Raw genomic sequence first — 21630 nt, 5'->3', positions numbered from 1 at the left:
ACAGCATTTGTCAACATCTAAGAGACCACAGGGAGGAAGAGGGTTTTGGTACACTCCAGCTTTCATCATTGTGGAATTTAGCATTCACAGCCTGTTCCAAAGGGCCTCTATTCTGCTCCCATGACTCTAGAACACAGGAGACTGAGGGTGATTGTCTCCTGTGATTAGAGTTGTTCTGAACACAGACTATCACGGAATCTCTTTAAAATGAAGTCACATTTATGATTGTACAATCACAACACAGCAAAACGACCATGTTTTGTAAATATGTTTCTGATTTTGTCAATCAGATTTAGGAACCTCTAACACAAGTCTTCCCTATTCATTTTCTAAAATCACTTGTATCTAATAAATATTTTCTTGATAAGTATAGGGAAGTGCAGGTAAATAAACCTATTAAAAGTGAAACGTAATTTCCTCACTCAACCCTGTTAATCTCCAAAATCTTTCCACAATGTGCTCCACATCTTTAGTGTTTAATCAGATAATGGAAAGTCCTAGACCTTCCCCAATCACCATCCACTTGATTCTGTAGCATCAACATCATCTGGGTAAAAGCTGCCTCTGGAATACCAATGATCTGTCTAGTCTCTCTCTCTCTCTCTCTCTCTCTCTCTCTCTCTCTCTCTCTCTCTCTCTCTCTCTCTCTCTCTCTCTCTCTCTCTCTCTCTCTCTCTCTCTCTCTCTCTCTCTCTCTCTCTCTCTCTCTCTCTCTCTCTCTCTCTCTCTCTCTCTCTCTCTCTCTCTCTCTCTCTCTCTCTCTCTCTCTCTCTCTCTCTCTCTCTCTCTCTCTCTCTCTCTCTCTCTCTCTCTCTAGGGCATTACGTTAACTATGTTAAAGGCAGAGCGGAGGTGGAGATGGAAAGACATTGTCATATAAACACTGTAAACAAGGCAAGACTGCAGTACTTAGTGCTGATGACAATAAGGTACTGTAATGGCAAATGGACGACTTCATCACCATATTACTGGCAGAGACAGGACCACAGGTGTGTCCAAGATGTGAGCAGCGGCCCTAGGTTGTTTCTGCTCTGTGTTTGACCTGGGCTTGGGTCAGTGAGAGATAGCTAAAGCCTTTATTTCTTTGATTATTTGAAACAAAAGAGGGAAGATTTATTATTCGGGCTCAACAGCCAATTGTACGGGCCATTTACTGAAGAGCAGGTCCATCAATAGTCAAAGAAACACATGTTCTATGTCATCCCTCTCACAGTGGTACTGCACCAATTCAAGTTGTGAGTGGATTTCATAAATCATGAAAGCCGATTACAATTAAAGTCTGTATAGTTAAATCTGTAATTCTTTCAGAGGGAAACCAGTGAACTAATAGGGGATTTCCCCCACACAACCAGGTGGTTCTCCTTTTAGCAAAAGAGGGACCATGACTGTATAATAATTCCCAGAGCTACGTTTGAAAATGTTTACTCTTGGAAGACGGCTCCCTAATCTGTCCTGCTGACCTAGTTCGAAGTTCTTACCCCCGTCCCAAATTGCACCCTATACCCTTTGTAGTGCATTACTTTGACCAGGGCCCATAGACTATGGATGCATCCTAAATGGCACCCTATTTCCTATTTGGGATGCATCCATAGTCTTTTCTCAAACTTATATAAGTATGTATATGTGTATATATATATATATATATATATTTGCGGGGAAAAAAACATATGGGGGATTGGAAGTGATGCAGACAATTATATTGATGGAAGTTACAATCTATCTGCAATATTAAAGCTGATCAACCCCCCCCACAATTAAAAAAATATATAAATCATATTCTACAAGATGACGATGGATTTTGAGCTTCTCTTTATTCAAAATTTTTACAATTCCTATACATCAGTCTTTTAAAGACAAATAATTTAATAATGAGGACATGTTAAAACATATTAGTATTATTTGATGAGCTGATGTTGACACTTATGAGGGTTGCAAGCAGATCTAAACCATATTGCATGTACAATAATCACAGTTACGGTAATGTGTGAGTCGCTCCTGTAAATAGCAGGGTTACAAGTCCTTAAAAATACTTTTGATTAAGATAGTAAGATGATATGGATGGTTGTAAGATGATATGGATGGTTATTCATAATTGTTACACCAACCATTGTTGCTTAGGCCCCTGAAATCGTCCTCATCTCAGCAATGTTGGATATTTTCTGTATCAACAGCATATAATTTAGAATATTTTCATCGATCGAACATAAAAAGATATTTAGCTATGCTTATCTACACAGTTTGACATAAATTGTCATTGTCAGCGCAGGAGATGGAAAAGAGAAGCAACCTACATGAAAAGTAATATGCTCTCATATACAGTCCGTATAAATGCTACAAATAATAGTACTACAGTTTTTGCTCTCCATTAAAGTCCTTCATACCAAAGTGTTTTTTGATGAGTGAAAAATGGCTTTGTCACAAAATGGTTTTTGAAATGCAGCTGAAACATGGGCTTGAATGACGGCACAGGACACATACAGAACAGATACTGCATACACAGTAGCACGGTTGTTTAGCTACCGATTCGAAAATGTATCTTTACTTGCATTGACAGTGATTAAAAGTCTCTCCAACATCATGTGAATGGATGAAAAGCATTGGCTGTGCTCAGCTCCTTTGGCAGTTTCTTGGGCATATGATGAAAATCCTATTTGTCTAAGGCTAATCAGACCACATGTAGATAGGTTACTTTAGTATCAACCCCTATTACGTTCCTGGCGGTGCATTTGTAGAAGCCCTGGTCTCTCTGTGTGGGGTTCTGGATGATGAGAGAGCCTTGTGGGTGGAGGTACTTGTTGCCAAAGAGGCGTGGCTGGGCGCTGACCACTAGCCGCGTCCTGTCCGGCGTCTCCCAGGCAATCTCAGCTCGGGGGATCCCTGTGGCAACACAGTTCAGCTGGACCGCCACGCCGCGGCGAGCGTACATCACGGGAGGAGGGCCGTTGGTGATGCGAGGCAGGTACGCGATGATGATGACAGGCACGGAGAGCAGGGCGCTGCCGTACTCGTTGGCCGCTCGGCAGACGTAGGAGCCGCGGTCGTAGACGGACGCCTGCTGGATGGCGAGCGTTCCATTGGCCAGGACAGCGTAGCGACCGGCTCTCTGTGGCCGCCCCAGGACCACCCCACTGGGCAGGGTCCAAGTCAGCCGGAGGGGGTCCCCCGTGGAGAGACAGTGGAGTTGGAGGCTCTCCCCATTCATAATACTGATGGGGGAGTTGTAGCGGTTATTGATCTCTGGTTTCCTCTCCGGGGCTAGAGTAATGGTACGTTCCACTAACCCGGCTACATTCCTCACCAGGCAGCGGTACATACCACTCTCAGAGACAGAGGGGTTAGTGATGACCAAGGAGCCGTCAGGTCGGTGGAAGAACTTGGACAACTGGGCACCGCTCATGAGGGGGGAACCATTAGGGAGGATCCATGTTACCGTTGGGGGTGCTGGGCCTCCTTCAAAGGAGCAGTTCAGGGTCATGGTACCGCCCACCGTTAGAGAGAGGCTCTCTGTTTTGGGTCCTCTGAGCTGCGGCCTCTCTACCATCTCTCTAACCTCCAGGTGGACCATCAGCCTGGCCTCCCCACCCTCATTGCGTGCAATGCAGGTCAGCTGAGCCGAGTCGGTCCCCTTCGGCGAACGTATATCCAATGTACCATTACGATGCACCGTCATTCTGCTGCCGTAGTACGGCGCCGGGAGGATGATGTTCTCTGGTAATACCCACGTAACCCGGGGGATGGGTGTCCCCACGGCCTCGCAGGCCAGCATGGTGCGCTGGTCCCTTATAGCCGTCACTCTAGTGTTGACCATACCTCTCAGTCCGTTTATGGTTGGCGGCGTCACAAGGACGTCCACCCTGGTGACTTTGTGGTCCTGGCCGGCACTGTTTCTAGATGTGCAGGTGTAGTTACCAGCATCAAAGCGTTGAGCCTTCTGGACCACTAATGTACCATCATTATGGACCTGGTACTTATCGGAGGAGGAGGCAATGGCCCGGTTAGTAGGGGAGAGCCATGTGATGACTGGGGTCGGCTCTCCCTTGGAGGTGCACTTCAGTGACACGGTCTCCCCATAGAGAACCCTGATGACTTCAGGGCTTTGAGTTTTGTCTCTGATGATCGGAGGGTCCGCCACGACCTTGACGTGAACCTTCATCTCATCCTTCCCTATCTGGTTCTCAGCGTAGCAGGTATAGTCTCCTTCCTCTCTCATCCCCACGTCGTTGGCGTATAGCGTCCCGTTGTCGAACACCACATATCTGGGGGGTGGGAGGGGTTGGGTGACTGTTTGAAAATAGTGTTATTATTCTTATCGACTGTGCAGTTAATGTGATTCAATAACATATTACGGTATGTGTAAAGTTGATGTGATTCAACAAACACCATGTACCTGCGGATGCGCCCACCTCTAACCCTACTATCCGTCTGTTTGAGTGTGTTGATCATGGTGCCGTCCGGCAGAGCCCAGCGGATCTCAGGGTTGGGGAGGCCAGATGCTACACAATCCACCTTCAGGTCTCCTCCATACATCACCTTCAAATGCCAATTCAAAAAGATGTATTATTTATCCAATCGTACATTACATTTACATTTACGTCATTTAGCAGATGCTCTTATCCAGAGCGACTTACAAATTGGTGCATTCACCTTATGATAGCCAGTGGGACAACCACTTTACAATTAATTTTTTATTATTATTATTATATTAGACAGAAAATCAACCGAAAAATATGCATGACATAACACATTAAAACATCACATTAAAAACACCACGGTTGTGCCCCATATGGCACCCTAACCCCTATATAGTGCACTATTTTTGACAAAGGCCCATAGGGCTCTGGTCAAAAGTAGTGCACTATACAGGGAATAGGGTGCCATTTGGGACGCTCCCATTATTTACATAAAGAAAACTAAGACAAAAGACAGACCTTCTGACTGGCCAGCAGCTGCTTCTGCTCAATCTTGGCCGGCTTGGTCAGCACGTTAACCCTCAGTAGCATGTAGTCGTCCCCCATCTTGTTTCGGGCCACACACAGGTAGTCCCCATCGTCTTTCTCTGTCATGGCCTGGATGGCCAGAGAACCGTTGGTGAACACCTTTATCCTGGGGTCGAAGCTGAAAACCCCCCCCAACAAAAACAAGTTGTTATTGTTTGTGAATAGGAACCATCTTAGGTCTTTCTTTTATGGTTTTTCAGCTAACCTTTAGGGAAAAGAAAATGTGCCTGTATGATTTCACAGTAAACCTTCTCATTCATGATAACATCTTATGATGATAGTTGATATACAGTGCCTTCAGAAAGTATTCATACCCCTTGACTTATTCCACATTTTGTTGTTACAGCCTGAATTCAAAATGGATTAAATATATATTTTTCTCACTCATCTACACACGATACACCATAATGACAAAGTGAAAATAGGTTTTTAGAAATGTTTGATAATATATTGAAAATGAAATACAGAAATATCTATTCACACCTTTGAGTCAATACATGTTAGAATCACCTTTGGCAGCGATTACAGCTGTGAGTCTTTCTGGGTAAGTCTCTAAGAGTTTTGCACACCTGGATTATACAATATTTGCACATTATTATTTTAAAAAGTCTGTCAAGTTGGTTGTTGATCATTGCTAGACAGACATTTTCAAGTCTTGCCATAGATGTTCAAGCCGATTTAAGTCAAAACTGTAACTAAGTCACTCAGGAACATTCAATGTTGTCTTGGTAAGCAACTCCAGTGTATATTTGGCCTTGTGTTTTAGGTTATTGTCCTACTGAAAGGTGAACTTGACTCCCAGTGTCTGTTGGAAAGCAGACTGAACCAGGTTTTCCTTTAGGATTTTGCCTGTGCTTAGCTCTATTCCGTTTCTTTTTATCCAAAAAAAACTCCCTTGCCAATGACAAGCATACCCATAACATGATGCAGCCACCTAAAAAATCCAGTCTGCTTGACAATATGAAGAGTGGTACTCAGTGATGTGTTGTGTTGGATTTGCCCCAAACACAACGCTTTGTATCCAGGACAAAAGTTAATTTCTTTGCCACATTTTTTAGTTTTACTTTACTGCCTTATTGCAAACAGAATGCATGTTTTGGAATATTTTAATTCTATACAGGCTTCCTTCTTTTCACTCTGTCATTTAGGTTACTATTGTGGAGTAACTACAATGTTGTTGATCCATCCTCAGTTTTCTCCTATCACAGCCATTAAACTCTGTAACTGTTTTAAAGTCACCATTGGCCTCGTGGTGAAATCCCTGAGCGGTTTCCTTCCTCTCTGGCAGGAAGGATGCCTGTATCTTTGTAGTGAATGGGTGTATTGATACAACATCCAAAGTATAATTAATAACTTCACCATGCTCAAAGGGATATTCAATGTCTGCTTTTAAATGTTTACCCATCTACCAATAGATGCCTTTTTTTGCGAGGCATTGGATAACCTCCCTGGTCTTTGTGATTGAATCCGTGTTTGAAATTCATTGCTCGACTGAGGGACCTTACAGATAATTATATTTGTGGGGTACAAAGATGGGGTAGTCATTCAAAAATCATGTTAAACACTATTATTGCACACAGTCCATGGAACATATGTGACTTGTTAAGCACATTTTTACTCCTGAACTTATTTAGGCTTGCAATAACAAAGGGGTTGAATACTTCAGCGTTTCATTTTTAATCAATTTGTAAAGATTTCTAAAAACATAATTCCACTTTGAGATAATGGGGTATTGTGTGTAGGCCAGTGACACAAAATCTCAATTTAATCAATTTTAAATTCAGGCTGTAACACAACAAAATGTGGAAAAAGTCAAAGGTATGAATACTTTCTGAAGGCACTATACATATAGACAACGGTCTGAAGGGCATATTAGACAGTGAGTGAAAAAGATGCCAGAAATGCATACCTGTACTGGGAATCCACTAGTTTCTTAGAGGGAGTCCTCCAGACGATCCTGGGCTCTGGCTTTCCTGTGGCGATGCAGTCGAGCCTCAACAGCCCCCCATAGACCACGTCAGTCCTCTGGGGAGACGAGGAGGTAATCCTGGCCTTGGTGGAGGATGGGAGCCTCAGTACTGTCAGAATACTGGTTCTCCTGGAGGCTCCTACCGCATTACTGGCCACACACTCATATCTCCCCGCGTCGTCTTGGCCTAGCCCACGGACGTACAGGGTCCCGTTGGGGAAGACAAAGAAATTACGTCCGTTGACAAACTGTGTGGCGAGAAGCTGGACTCCGTCGGGCGTGGACCAGCGGATGATGGGCGTAGGGGCTCCTTTGGCGGTGCAGTGGATGTAGGCTGTGCTGCCCTCGGGGAGGGACATGTTCTCATAGCGAGGTTGTTGGATGACTGGAGGCAAGGCTGCCACATGGAGACGGACAGAAACTGTATCGGCCCCCGCTGCGCTGCTGCCGATACATTTATAGATCCCTCTGTCTATGTAGCTAGCCTGGGTTATTCGGAGAGTACCGTTACTGAGGAGGGTCACGCGCTTGGGGCCAGACTGAGGGCCGGGCTGGGGGCCACTGGCTGGGTTGGCAGGGCCCTGGGCAGGGGGGGCAGCGAGGTGGACCCTGTCAGGCAGCACCCAGGTGACCCGCGGCATGGGGTGTCCCTGTACCTGGCACTCCAGATCGATGCCGTCTCCGTGGTACACGGTGGCATCGCGGAAGCGCGGCTGGAGCACTCTGGGATGCTGGGCCAGAACCATCAGGGTGACCACCATCTTGTCCACGCCGTACTGGTTCTGGACCATACAGAGGTACTGGCCTCGGTCCTGGGGCTGGGTGTTACGGATGATAAACGTGCCGTTGAGATGCACCTCGAACCTCTGGACCCGAGTGTTCTGGGCTACTGTGGCTCCTGCATGAATGAAAATAATATACGTTTAAAGACATGTTGTCTGTTGAAACACATAGGAATGGAGCATAGCTTATATCGTTACAAATAGGGTTCTCCTTTTTTCTTACATTAACAGGCTTACATACAGTTGTATGATTTTGTAACAGAGGGTGAAGGAGGATCTTCTATGATGAGAGGAGAACAGAAAAGGAAGTACTGTTATACATACCAGTGGAGACTCTAGTCCAGGAGAGGAAGGGTTTGGGCTCCCCTACAGCCACACAGGGTAGCTGTGCATCCATCTCTGCATTCACTGTCACTGTCTGCACATCCACATTGGTGATCTTTGGCTTCCCTCTTACATCAGGCCCTGCTACGGAGGATCTCTGACCCCCTCCCGACACCCCACCTGATACCCCTTGTGTCTGGGTGGGGGTCTCTGTCCTCTGGCCCCCCCTGGACGGACTCTGAGGCCTCGATGAAGACACTGATGAAGTCTGAGAAATGCGCTTTGTGGTGGTGGGAGCGAGAGTGGTTGTAGTGGTCGTCTGTTTAACCGTCTGGGTGTTTGTGTTTGTGACTGTCCTGTGGGGTGTTCTGGGTTCTGTGGTGGTTGGTTTAACACCGGTGACTGGATCAGGCTTGATGTCAGTTGACTCTAGTTTAGTAGTGGTGTGGGAGTCGGGTGGTGGTCTGTTGGGGTCAGATCTGGTGATTAGGATGGAGTCTCCTCTGTTGAGGATAGGGTTGTTCCTCTGGTCGGGTTGAGAGATGAGGACTCTCTCTCTGTGACTGTCTGGGATGTGGTTGGAGTTGGAGGGAGCCTCCACTGTTCTGGATGAAGGTTGGGTCCTGACCCTAGTGGATGGAGTGTTTAGTACAGGGATCTGAGGCCTCACCCTAGAGGGGAATACTACGGATGTCCTAACTGATGTGGAGGTGACAGGTGTCATAGTTGGAGTAACATCCTTTGTTGTATTAGCAGCAACAGAAACTGCAACATTTTCCACTGGTGTTCGGTCTTTGCCTGTGGTGGAAGTGCTTTCTCTGATGTTATAGCGCCCATCAAAGATTGTTCCGGGCTTAACAGTGACTGTTTTAGCGGGACCAGATCCGTGATAAGAGCTTTCAGATGTCACCAGCCTTTCAGTGGTGCTAACCCGAGCCCTCTCATGTCCTGCCTCCTCATGAAAGGACTCTTTTGTTGAGGTACCCGGGGCGTGTGTTGTGCCGTGTGCTCTGGTTATTTCATGGCGGATAGATGGAGACACGCTGTCAATCTCTTTGACCGGCACCTTTTTAACCTCAGTAGTACCAGTTGTATCTCGATAGTCTGGTGTGTTGAGCTGTCCATCTGGTAGCACTCCCGGTCGAGTGTGGGGATTCTCCGGGGACTTGTCAGGACTTGGAACAGGGCGAAGGTCTACAGTAACGCTGCCTCCCCTTTGTGTTGTCTCTGCAGGAACTGCAGGAATGGGGATGCTTGTACATTTCCCCTGACTGGCTGCTGTGGGCACATTCGAGCGCTCTGGGACTGGGCTCTGAGTGTTTGGAGTCTGAGAGGCTCCTTCTGGGGCTGGGGCTGTTATGTGATGGCTGTTCTGGGATGTTTGTTTATATGTTTCTGTTATAGAGGTTGTAGGAGACGCCGTTGGGGCAGTTGTGCTCCTGGACAGTGGGTTGGCGTGTGGTGAAAGGGTGTCCTTTGTCTTGGAGCGTGTTGTAGGTTTCACTGAAGGGTCAATCCTGTCGTCGTATAAAGAGACTCCTGTGTTCTCTTGGTGACTCACTCTGCCTGATGACGTTGCTTGGCTTCCCGTCGATGGAACTGCGGTATTAAACCTGGCCGTCATGCTTTTGGACTTGTCGGATGTTTCTATTTTAGTCCATGTGGCAGTGGTTGCCTTGGTAGTTGTTGGGAGGGTGTACTTAGGTATGGCTGTAGATGTAAAATCACTTCTCAATGGATTCTCAGGCTTTGGCTTCTTTCTACCTGTATTGGGCCAGTCTTCTCCTGCCCCCACCCCCATTCCTCCTCCTGGAGTTCTGGTTTCTGAGTCGAGTATACACCTCACCTGGAGTTTCCTTCCTCATATTCACAGCTGAAGTGAGCTCGGTTGTGGGAGAGGGTGTGGTGAGTGGAAGATGGGTTATATTAGACGTTATATGCTGCTTTAGCTGAGTATGTGTGTCTAGTTTAGCTGTTGTGCTCTCAGTCTCAGTGAAAGAGTGATCAAATTCATCTCTCTCTGTTTCCGATTCAGAGTCCCCTCTAACTGTGGTGGTGGTGATTGATGGGTCAAGTTCAGCTCTGTCTAAATATGCTTCACCTCCTTCATTATAGCTGTTAACAACACTGGGTTCGTTAGCGTCTTCCGCCCCCTGATTATCCTCAGACGTGGGTGAGATATCAGACTTTGTAACCGTATCACCATCTGTAGTCATAGCGGTGGTGGTGGTGCTTTGATTTTCTCCTTGTAAAGAATCGTCGTATGAAGAACTGGTCCAGACGTTCATATGCAGCTGGCCCAGGGTCTGGGAGTGTGTGTGTCCGACTGTGTGCCTGCCTTGCGCCTCTGTGTGTGTGACAGTGTTACTGAGCTGCTGGGGAACAGATGTGACAGGCTCTGTGACCGGCTGCGTGAAATGTGCACGATTTGTGGCTGTATCGGCGTCTGAGTCTGTGGTGTAAGTAGTGTGTCGAGTGGGTGTATGCGGTATAGTAGTGGGTGTGTTTAGCTCCTCCTCCTCTTCCTCATGTAGGTCTACTGTTGATCCCTCTATGTTGTCCAGAGACTCTGTCTGCTTAGCTTTGGCTGTTGTCGTTGACTCCTGCTTCTTCTTTGTGGTGAGGTGAGTTGAGCTGGGTGTTATGTTAGTGTTACCCTGTCCGTTCTTGTCACGGATTTTGGCCAAAATGTCCGCCCACTTCTCTGGGTCTATATTTTTGTTTGCCACGTTAATCCTCCTTCTCGTCTCCACTGTGTTTTTCTTGTCTTTATAATTTGTCCCTGCCGTGGTTGGTTTTCTAGGTACAGCAGGTCGTCTCCATGTGTTTCTAAATGGATGTCCACCACCCCTGTTTGAACTTTGACCTCTCCGCCGATTCATGAGCTCCACACGGCTCGGGGATGAGGAGGAGGAGGAAGACGAGGAAGACGAGGAAGACGAGGAGGGGACTTCCTCCTGTGTGTCCTCATCGTCCCCTGATGCCTCCTCGGTGTCCTCCATGGGGGCTTTGACCCTGGTGTTGACCCCTGAAGCAGACTGTGGCCTCATTCTCCTCAGTGGTCGTATCTCTGCTCCTAACTGTCTGGTGAGAGTCACCTTAGTAGCTAGGGAATATACACCATGCTGGTTCATCGCCACACACTTATAATATCCACTGTCTGTCAGTCGACTCTCTGAGACTCTCAGAGTTCCGTTGGAATACACCAGAGCTCTAGAAGAGTTGGCTCTGTGACTCACTATGTTGCTGTCAGGAAGGATCCAGTTAATCTCAGGGTCAGGAGAGCCAGACATGACACAGTTCAGGGTGAGAGGGACACCGGTGAACCCCTCTACGGGGGTAGGCGCCGTCTCATCCCCTCCAAGAGGGGGAGGACTGGAGGACTCCTCGACCGCCAGGCGGAAAGGGAGGACACTGAGGTCATCAGAGACCTGGGCGATACAGTAATATATCCCTGAGTCTGAGTGTCCTACAGCTTTAATATCCAACCTACCGGTGCTCGACACTGACACCCTATTGTCTGGGCTGCTGTACGGTGCCTCCAGCTGGTTCCCGTCTGGCAGCATCCAGCGAACCACCGTGTCTCCTGAGCTCAACACGTTACAGTCCATTACAGCAGGGCTGCCCACTACAACACTCAGCACCGTCCTGGTAGTGTTTGTGTTCTCTATCATGACCCATGTCCTGCGGTGTCTGCGCTCCAGCTCGGGCTCCACGGTCTGTGTGAGGCGGGTGCTGAGGATCAGCTTGACGCTCTTCCCAGTGGACTGGGGCCTGTTCAGCTGCAGGTCCACAGAGCTCTGCATCAGCCAGGATGGTTGAGCTACCATGTCAGCCTTGACCCCTGTATAGTACAGCGCGTCTCTCTCCAGGTCCTGCCTGTACCTGGAGGTCAAGAAGTTTGAGTTTATTAGAAAGATATAACACATAACATAAGATAACATAACAAAACATAACATAATAATATGAAATTAGATGCTCTATATCATGTGTTGAACTCAAGGCCCATTCAATCCGGGGTGGTTTGATTATTATTAACATTTTTATTTTTGTGGGTAAAACGATCTCAATCAACATTGAAATGACTAAAACCAAATCCAGACTGTGTAGAAATGATAATGTACCTACACTTACAGTCACGTCACTCTGTCCAGCTAGCTAACAGTCATGGAAACGAAAGCTAGACAGTCAGGGAGCATTGAAAAATAGAGTGAAGACAATTTTTTTTGCACATTTTGATGGCGAGGAAATATAATACATGTTAAGTGCGGCCCTCCAGACCTCGGTGAAGACCGAATGCGGCCCGTGGGGAAAATGAGTTTGACACCCCTGCTCTGTATTGAGGACCACTCTGAAATGAACATATTAAATCACATAATAAATCACATAGGGGCAAATCCTAGCTTCCACAAATGTTCACTTGCATTGATGTCAATGCATGACTAAGCAAAATGTTACTCAAGTAGAAGTTAGAATTTGGCCCATAATGATCAGTTACAAAGCGGTTTCTTAATCCAGCCTACCTGTAGCTGGACACTGGCTCCTTAGACAGCATGATCTCTCTCTGCAGGTGAGCGGGCGTGTCGCTATAGTAGGCGATCAGCCTCCAGAGTCTCTCATAATTGTCCCTGTTGATGGGACACTCCAGATCCACGGAGACACTCACATTAGAGGCCAGCTGCAGAGGGTTGACCTGCTCCCAGCTGACCTTAGACGACTCCCTGCGGGGCTCCCCGACGCTGCACTCCAGATCCACTTTGTTCCCATGCTCGTCCGTCAGGCCTAGGGTAATGTTGCCAAACGGCCCCTTGAACTCCTCCAGGGTCATGACCTCTGTCTCTGTGTCCTCTGGGGTCGTAGGTCGATCAGGGGAGGTGATAACGGGGCTGGAGCAGACCAGGTTGTCCAGGCCCAGGACTTCTTTCATTCGTAAATTATTTGGGGAGGAACACACAGGGCAGAGCTGACCTCCTGGGTAGGCCCTGTCCTTTTTACACTTCAGCACACCTATGAAGAAAGGAACACGAGAAGGAACATTAACATCATTATTCCGAGTTTTGGACATACATTTTCAAGGCACAAATGTGTAAAATGACAGCTGCATTATGCTTCGAGCATTGATCCAATTGTATCTGTCATCACTGATGAATACGTACATTCACTGAGTAGCTAGTAAATAAAATACATTACCTGGTGAGTTTTTGTCCCAGTCGGGGAACCACTTCATCCTGCAGTCACATGTCCAGGGGTTCCCATGCAGGAAGAGGTTCTCCAGCTGGGGCATTCCTCCCAGCAGCTTCTGGGGCAGTGAGGTCAGCCTGTTCTCCGACAGGTACAGGTGCCTGATTTATCGATAAGGAGACAGGAGGGACATTATAACATTAGCTTCAGGAACATCTTGGCTCCATCTCAATTCCTCTTTCCGTGAATCCTCACATCCTATTTCCTTGCCTCATTTTCAACTGCATTAGAGAATATATAAGGTCCCGCCCCTCTGACCTTCTTCTCCAATGGGTTTTGAGAAGGCGGTAAGGAGAGAGGATGCAAAGAATAGAGGAAAGCTGAATTGAGAAAGTGCCCGATACTAAGATAAAACCAGATATTGTCCAAAGAATTATGGGTACTGTAGTTAGTTCATCATGCTAGACTTCACCTGAGGGTGGAGACGTGGAAGTGTCCCATCATGGAGAAGGTGGAAAAGGTAGAGGGTGGAGCTGCTGCAGTCTGTTCCCCTCCAGCTGTACGAGGCGTAGGGAGGTGAGGCCCTGGAAGGTGTCTGGATGAATGAACTCCAGACGGTTGTGGTCCAGGTGTAGTCTGGTCAGAGACCACAGACCATGGAGAGTGTGTCTGTTGATCTCCTTCAGTTTGTTATAGCTAATCTTCAGCATCTGAGGGGAAGAACACCAGAGGTGAGTGAGTTATCATTCTAATAGAATAGAGCAGGGTTTCCCAAACTTGGTCCTGGGACCCCCCGTGGGTGCACGTTTTGGTTTTTGCCCTAGCACTACACAGCTGATTCAAATAACCAACTCATCATCAAGCTTTGATTATTTGAATCAGCTGTGTAGTGCTAGGGCAAAAACCAAAACGTGCACCCAGGGTGGCCCCAGGGTGCAGGACCGAGTTTGGGAAACTCTATACTGTATATCCTATTATACGGTACTGAGGTGATATTTCATGCTAATCAACATTTCCTGTTTATTACTGTACCTGTAAGGACATGAGATCCCTAAAGGCCCCGTTAGGAATGTTGTGGAGATCATTCCCATGCATCATCAGAAGCTCCAGCTTCCTCAGCCCAGCCAGAGAGGTCTGAGTCACACGGTGTATGGTGTTAAACCTATAGGAAACAACAGCGACACAAGCAATTCATGACTGACTATTAACTTACTTGACCTGTTCTTTGTGGAGCAAAGTGCCTTCATTTCTGACTATATAAGAAGAAATGGTGAAAAACCTGATGGAACTTAAGACCTTGGGATCAAAACGTTGTCAATAAAGGTGGTAGTTGGGAATATATAAAGTGGGTGGGCCTTTCTGTTCTTTTTAAGATATGGCTAAAGCTCATATGTGAAATGACTCATTAAAAAGCATGGGGTATACAATAAGCATATAATAAGATTAGATCAGACTTTACTGTAGGCATATTGCATTATGCATATTTACTTGTGAGTTGCAGAGAGATTAATTTCAGTCACATGCTCAGCACATTTGAATAAGTACTGAACTGTAAACAATTCTAAAGGCCTCTAATGAAAAGTGAATATTTGATTGCTTATTGTTTATTTTTATTGACCTACAATGCACATGCATAAATACAAATCTTATACTTTTATTAATTTCACATTTTACACATAGTGTAGGTCTAAAGGTATAAGTTATTGTGTATGATGCCTGTTTTTTAGGCCTATGGTCTCATTGCGGGTCATTGAATAAAGCCAATCCACCAGGCTTACCCCAGGTTCATGCGCTCCACTTGTCTGGGTATGCCGGCGGGCACCGTGAGCAGGGAACGGAACGTGCAGTGCACCTCTGTGGCCTGAGGGCACGTACACGGGCGCGGGCAGGGGAGACTTGTAACTGGCACCATCAGCACCGACATAATCAATATGAACGTGGCGGGACGGTCCATCTTCAGCTGCGCATCCATCCACCACAAAGTGTTCCTATCACTGGAGCTGGTCGAGGGTTACAGATTCATTATAGGCCTATTTCAGTAGTACCCAAACACAAATGAAAAGGTGATCTCTGACAAAATACTTCACAGTAGAGAAAATGGATAGACTATGCGCGAAATTAGTGCACACTGTATGAACGCATCTTTACCCACATCAAACATGGTATGACCTGAACCGAAATGAAAAAGTTAAACATCTCACCTTAGAATTTCTTGTAACTTTTATTTAGAGCCAGACTCACTGTATCCCATTTTACCATGGCTTTGGTGTCTCCTCAATGCCACTCCTCACGCAGCGCATAACTCCATAGTTGTACAGTCCTATAATGACAAACTCCCCAAAGAATAAAATAGTTACAAGAAATTCCGATGTAAAATCCGTAGACAGAAATGCGCACAGGGCTTCGATAGACAGTTTGAAGTATCCGTTTTGTTTCGTGTGTAGCACCTTGAGAAAGAAAATTGCACTTTTGCCCAAAACTTTACAGTGCAGGATGTGCCTTCCACCGACAGCGAGGGGTGAGTGAATGGCTAATCGTTTCCAACATACAGTCAGTCTTGAGGAGCAGAAGCACCCAAGGAGGGGTGACAAAGTGAGAGAGAGGTAAGAGACTGCAACGGCTGAAGTAGGCTACAGTAGGTCGTTACAATAAGGATATCGTTTTTCCATTCAACTACGTGCATAATCATTGTGTCATCACATTGACAGTTGGCCACTTACAGTAATCGCTACTTTGAGACTTTATCTTCATCAAATTCATCAAATTCATGAATTAATTTAATTTAAATGGAACTTCCACAATTGTGAATCTTTAGATGAGACATTCATAGCAACACTGTATGAAGAACACAAGAGAAAGTCCATAGCATCAAACTCCTTTGTGGAAGTTCCATTTGTGGCGAGAGATACCAATATCCGACTCCTTTTCTCTGTTTTACTTCTCTGCTGTAGACCATCATGTGAGGTAACCTTCTAAGTGAAGGGAGCAGACAAACCAAGGTAAAGTTTATGTTGGTGTTACAGCCCTGTCATTTAACATCCCCCTCCATCACACAACACACACAGTACTACATCAGCAAGCACATGTGTCATTTGCATGCATTCCAGGAACCACAAATAGTATGTCACACTGGCCGCTCTATCCCCATATCCCCTGAGTTGTTTTGGGGTTTATAGGACAGCCTTTTAGAACATTTAAATCAGATCAAGTGTGTGTGTGTGCGCGTCTGTGCGTGTGTGTGCGTGTGTGTGCGTGCATGCTTATAGGGTGAAGTCTACATAACATTTCAGAAAACTTGACCCCTGGGGACTGACCTCACAATAGTCCTTTAACCCAGCCTTGTGGCCGAAGGAGGCAGCGGACCGTATTTACCTGCTGTGTGTGATCATGTCAACCTTGAGGAGTGAAGAGTTCAAAGTTTGCCAGAGGGTCAGAGAGCTGAGAAGCCTGTGTGTTCGACCAACCGCCTGAGATATGTCAGACCGTGATCCTGTCCTGACATCCATCACCATGTCACTTCAACAGCCAATAGCACACAGCTGCACCAAAACCACATGTAGGTGCGGCCATTATCAAAGTGCCAAGAGATGGACCTAAAGTACAAAGTCAGCTCAGTCAAGCACCACACACATTGCGTCATCTTGACAAATTGGCCCAAAAGGAAGATGGCTTGTGCAAAGATATCCTCTACAGAGCATACACACACATATAGTAGATTTGATTTTATGAGGGTTAATGTTCTGGGATTTCCACTCTGGAGATCTGTAAAATAAGATGAGAAATGTATCATGAAATGAATATTGGAAATACTTGATTGATGGTCATTGTGCCTGCCACCAAAATTAGACTTTCCCCTCATAGAAGAATTACTGGTACCATACCCTTTGCCAAGAGTGGAAAGATATCGTTGTGAATTATGGCTATGCACTTGCATTACCTTGCCTTATGCAAGTTACTACACAGTGTTATCTCTGAACATGCCACCAATATTAGTTTTGGCTTTCTTGTGTAGAAGCAGATACAGTATAATTAAAATTCATAACTTGTTTTTGGCATTTTCATTTTATGATGCAGTGCTATGCAGAAGGCGGGGAAAATACACTGAAACACAAAGAAGTCTCCTGCAGAAAGGTATTTTGCTTGTTTAATTACAATAAATGTGTTTATTTAAGAAACCAATGTACTTGGTTAATTGTGTTTACAGTGTTTAATCTTTGCAACAGGACTTGTTCCTTAGTCTCTCTCTCGCTTGCTCTTGCTCTCTCTCTCGCAAAAGCATCGACCACAACAGGCATTCAGTTAGCTGAGTAAACAACATCAACATCTACCCTGAGACAGAATCTATAAACCCCTTAGGAAAGCTTTAATGATGGTCAATTATAGAATAACAAAGATGTTATTAAGGAGAGAGGAAATCTATAGCTTTGTTGAGGAAGAAAACCCAGTAGCAAACTTAAAGGCCTTTATACGCTAGCATTAGGCACAGTGGGATGATTAGCCTTATAGCATTAATAATGAATAAATAAAGCTACAAATCGAGGCAGATTGGCAACAAATAAGTTATTATCCATGCCATATTTTACATGACAATACAGGAGGGTGTCAGGCATGTGAAGGAGTTCTCATGTATGTTCTGTTGTCTTGGTTTGGAATTGTTCACTTCCTGATTTGACTGAATTAAAATCAGTCTACCCTGGTATTTAATCTTCATCTTTGTCCACATATCACTGAGCCAGCAATGGGTATAAAACTCCATCCACAAGATGGCCATAAAAACAGTAGGGCAATTATTTGCCTCACCCTGGTAGATACCCATAGGGGCGTAGAGGTCAACTGAGCTAGACCAGTCATACACCATGACTGTGTTTAATGTGTGTTGAATAGACTCACAGAGAGAGTCAGGATGCAATGGATGCCAGACTATTCCAGTTCCTCGTTCCTCGCCATGGCAACAGTGTGGATGGATACACAGAGGTACAGCGAATGAGCGGGCGTACTGTACCCAACAAGGCACCATGACGAACGATACATAAAATAAACCAAGGGGGAGTGTCTTTTTCGCTGGGACATATGGCTTTCGTATGTGTCCTAGTTACAGTATTCCGAATTACTCAGAAATAAGGCTATCTTTGGATCTTACGTGCGTGTCTGAAATGGCACCCTCTTCCCTATATAGTGAACTCATTTTGGCCAGAGCAGTGCAGATCTTTTGGCCAGAGCCTAGGCCTTAGGAATAGGGTGACGTTTAGGACACTGTCAAAACATGGAAAAAGCCTGTTAGAACTAGAAGCCTCTCAGAGGCGCTGGCCAAATGTAGTGCACTATAGGTAATAGGGTGAGATTTTGGCTTGTTAGAGCAGAATAATTCTCTTAGAGGCTACTGAATTACACAAACACCAGCGGAGAGGGGTAGGAGGCGAATGCTTGGAAAGAGACATGAAATCCTGCAGTCTGCAGTCTCATACCTTTTAGTTGTTCCAATGTCATGATGTTGACAGGGGAGAAAGGGATCAATGACCTGTGCTATCCTTCAAGTCTTAAAGTAGATTTTCAGGGAAAGACCTTGTGTATGGTTGAAACCGAGTCTAGACAAGACCTTGGTTCAACACTGTATAGCTGTACTTGATTGAGCTTGCCTGTTGCAATGGAAACAATAGAAAATGCTAAAGTAAACACTGAAAGTATTTGAAAGATTTCAAATACTATTTGAACCCAGGTCTGACCGGGGCGGGTCCTTCCATGAGTTAAGTTGACTTTAACAAAGGGCACCATTCTTTAGACACTCAAACCTTTATATAAGTCAGAGCCCGTCTGCAGAGCCTGTCTGCAAGTCTGAGTACGCAAGAGCGATGTGATTTTTGTGAAGAAGCATACCTAACTACAGAGGCCAAGGTAAACTCTCCATAAACCTGCCATGTTGTAGAAACAGCCTTTGAATCATGGAGATAACAGAACCATATAGATCAGTGGAAAACTCCTGGTGACCTCCTCACCTTTCAGACAGACTTTTATCATAACGTCCACCTGCTCAACACGTGTTCTACCTCATCCAGAAAGGTCCAAAAACATCCCAGAACTGATTCAATTTCTCACCTCGTTCCTGTTTGGGGTTATAAAGGTTGTGACCTCATGTAGAGACGTAATCCTTTACCAACCACCCAATGACGTCCAGGTGTAATGGGGGTTTGACAGGTGCCATTCAGAACAGGGAGCTGCTTTGTGTTACCTGGCTGCACTAAATTGACTGACAGGATTTCCATTTGACATGCTACTTAGTCTCGGAGCTGGCACATACCTCAGTATGTTCAACAACAACCATTCCACATGACTATAGTTCAAACTATTTCTAACCAGGTTGGAGAGTAAATATAATGAACTAAATAAAGAAGAAATCTACAATAATGAAATGCTATTGCTTAAAAAAATAAAAATCGAACACAATGTAGACCTAATTTTGAGTTTATTTGTTTAAAACTTACTGAATGGGAAACTATTTCTATCACATTTTAATTAGCACTAATTAACTCCTTTTTAATCTAATGCATTCACGGTATTCAGTGACTCTAATTCGATTTCCTGCACACACAGTGTCTCTAAAAACCCTTCAATGTGTTCCTCGTTTCCCCCCTTCTTTTGTCAGACAATGGTAAAGTTTCCACACAACAGGCAGGGTTCTGTGACTGCTCTATGATCTAGAAGACCTGGGTTCAAATAGTATTTGTTTTCTTTCAATGTTTTAGCTGCACTTGATTGAGCTGGCGTGGCGCAACTGAACCAACGGGGTAGTTCCAAACATGCAAACCTTGCCTATCTGGCACTCCAGACAGGCTCAATCAAACGCTCAAAGCATTTGATAGAAACCAAATACTAATTGAACCCAGGTCTGAGCCAGACCCAGACCCAGACTCTCAACCACTAAACACATGCTATGTTCTCCCTCAGGAGAGACATCTGCTGCCATGATCTGACCTACCAACCACACAGCTCAGCAATAATAAACCAAAGATTAATGCAGCTATTCATTCTAGCCGTTACAGTATGCTATTATTGCACCCATGACATAATGCACCTAATGTTGTGTCTCAATTAATATGCAGAGTAAGCAACTATTACCAGTACTATAATAACTAATAAACAGATGAAAATAATTTGTGGTGGATATTTATTTGCGGAGAGAAGACAGACAGGTTTGTAGGTCAGTTGTTCCATAGCTCTGAGTCAGGGGGCGTCCCAAATGGCACCCTATTCTCTTTATAGTGCACTACTTTTGACCAGGGCCCCACCCTATTCCCTATATAGTGCACTACTTTCGACCAGAGCCTGTAGAGGGGATAGATTGCCATTTGGGACACACCCTGAGTCTGAACTACTGCCTCCTTCCTTTTGTCTTCTCCTACTGGCACAGAGCCCGATTACTTCATATGGCTGTCGGCCCGGGACGACTCAGCGGTAACAACAGCCTGTTGTGCTGCAGCTGTGCTCTCCTCGGCTCGAGACGCCGGTGGGCAGATTAGCCACCTGAGGCTGGGGATGAGGTATAAGGTCGTGGCTGTAGTTGGGAGGATAGAGTAGGGCTGAAGCTGGGAGCTGGGGCTGGGGCTGGGGGTTGAGGCAGAGGCTGAAGCCCGGGCTGAGGCTGGGGGCCAGTCTCAGCCCCAGCTGAGGTTGAGGCAACGTCCACCCTACTAGATGCCAGGTGTGGGATCCAGTTACATGTCAGTAGTCTCCTTCACCAGGGGGATCTATGAATCATCTGTGCAGGGAGCCATCCCACCCACAGCTGTCAGTTGTTCCAATATACAGCCACACACAGGGGACAATAGTGATAATGCCTATTCATCATTATCATGGAGATAAATCATTATTTATATTTATGTTGGGAAAGTATATCACCCATCAAGTATCAAGTGATGAGTTCAAAGTCTAAATGAATTGTTGCTCCCTATGCTACATTAAAAAACAGGGAACCTTCTGTGTGTGTGTGTGTGTGCGTGCGTGCGTGCGTGTGTGCATGTGCATACAGTATGTCCTACATTTAAACAGGTTTAACTACAGTTGAATAGGCCTACATCCAAACTGAAGTATAGAGTTACAATTTCATTTAATTTCTGGTCTGCAGTCAAATCTCACATTACTCATTACCCACAGTCATTTTACATCTCAATACCACGGATGGATAAGTTCAGAGTGACACAGATTCCCCCTAGACTTTACACTGTTAATAACTCTAGTTCCCTCAGAGCAGACAGTCTATAGCATTGCGTTTCTATATATCTATCTACCATCCCCAGTGTACCAGCACCTCAATTCCCATCACTATGGATGTGAAATCTCTAAAGGCTGATTTGTCTGCATCACAGACTGATTCCGCCCTGGA

At 45.6% G+C, this 21630-nt stretch overlaps 1 protein-coding gene across 1 annotated transcript; it reads right to left on the bottom strand.

The window, feature by feature from the left end:
* Positions 1–1794: 1794 nt before the first annotated feature.
* LOC121568190 (immunoglobulin superfamily member 10) lies at positions 1795–15876 on the bottom strand. The gene is given in 13 exon segments (XM_045215762.1): positions 1795–4256; positions 4388–4530; positions 4929–5115; positions 6907–7864; positions 8073–9840; positions 9875–11957; positions 12596–13079; positions 13263–13414; positions 13726–13777; positions 13780–13963; positions 14286–14415; positions 15032–15253; positions 15455–15876. Coding segments are annotated over 12 exon segments (7926 nt in total). The 5' UTR covers positions 15226–15253; positions 15455–15876; the 3' UTR covers positions 1795–2665.
* Positions 15877–21630: the final 5754 nt, after the last annotated feature.

The sequence above is a fragment of the Coregonus clupeaformis genome, unplaced genomic scaffold (genome assembly GCF_020615455.1).
Source record: "Coregonus clupeaformis isolate EN_2021a unplaced genomic scaffold, ASM2061545v1 scaf0505, whole genome shotgun sequence".
In the NCBI taxonomy this organism is placed as follows: Eukaryota; Metazoa; Chordata; class Actinopteri; order Salmoniformes; family Salmonidae; genus Coregonus; species Coregonus clupeaformis.
This window is presented reverse-complemented; position numbering and strand designations above follow the sequence as displayed.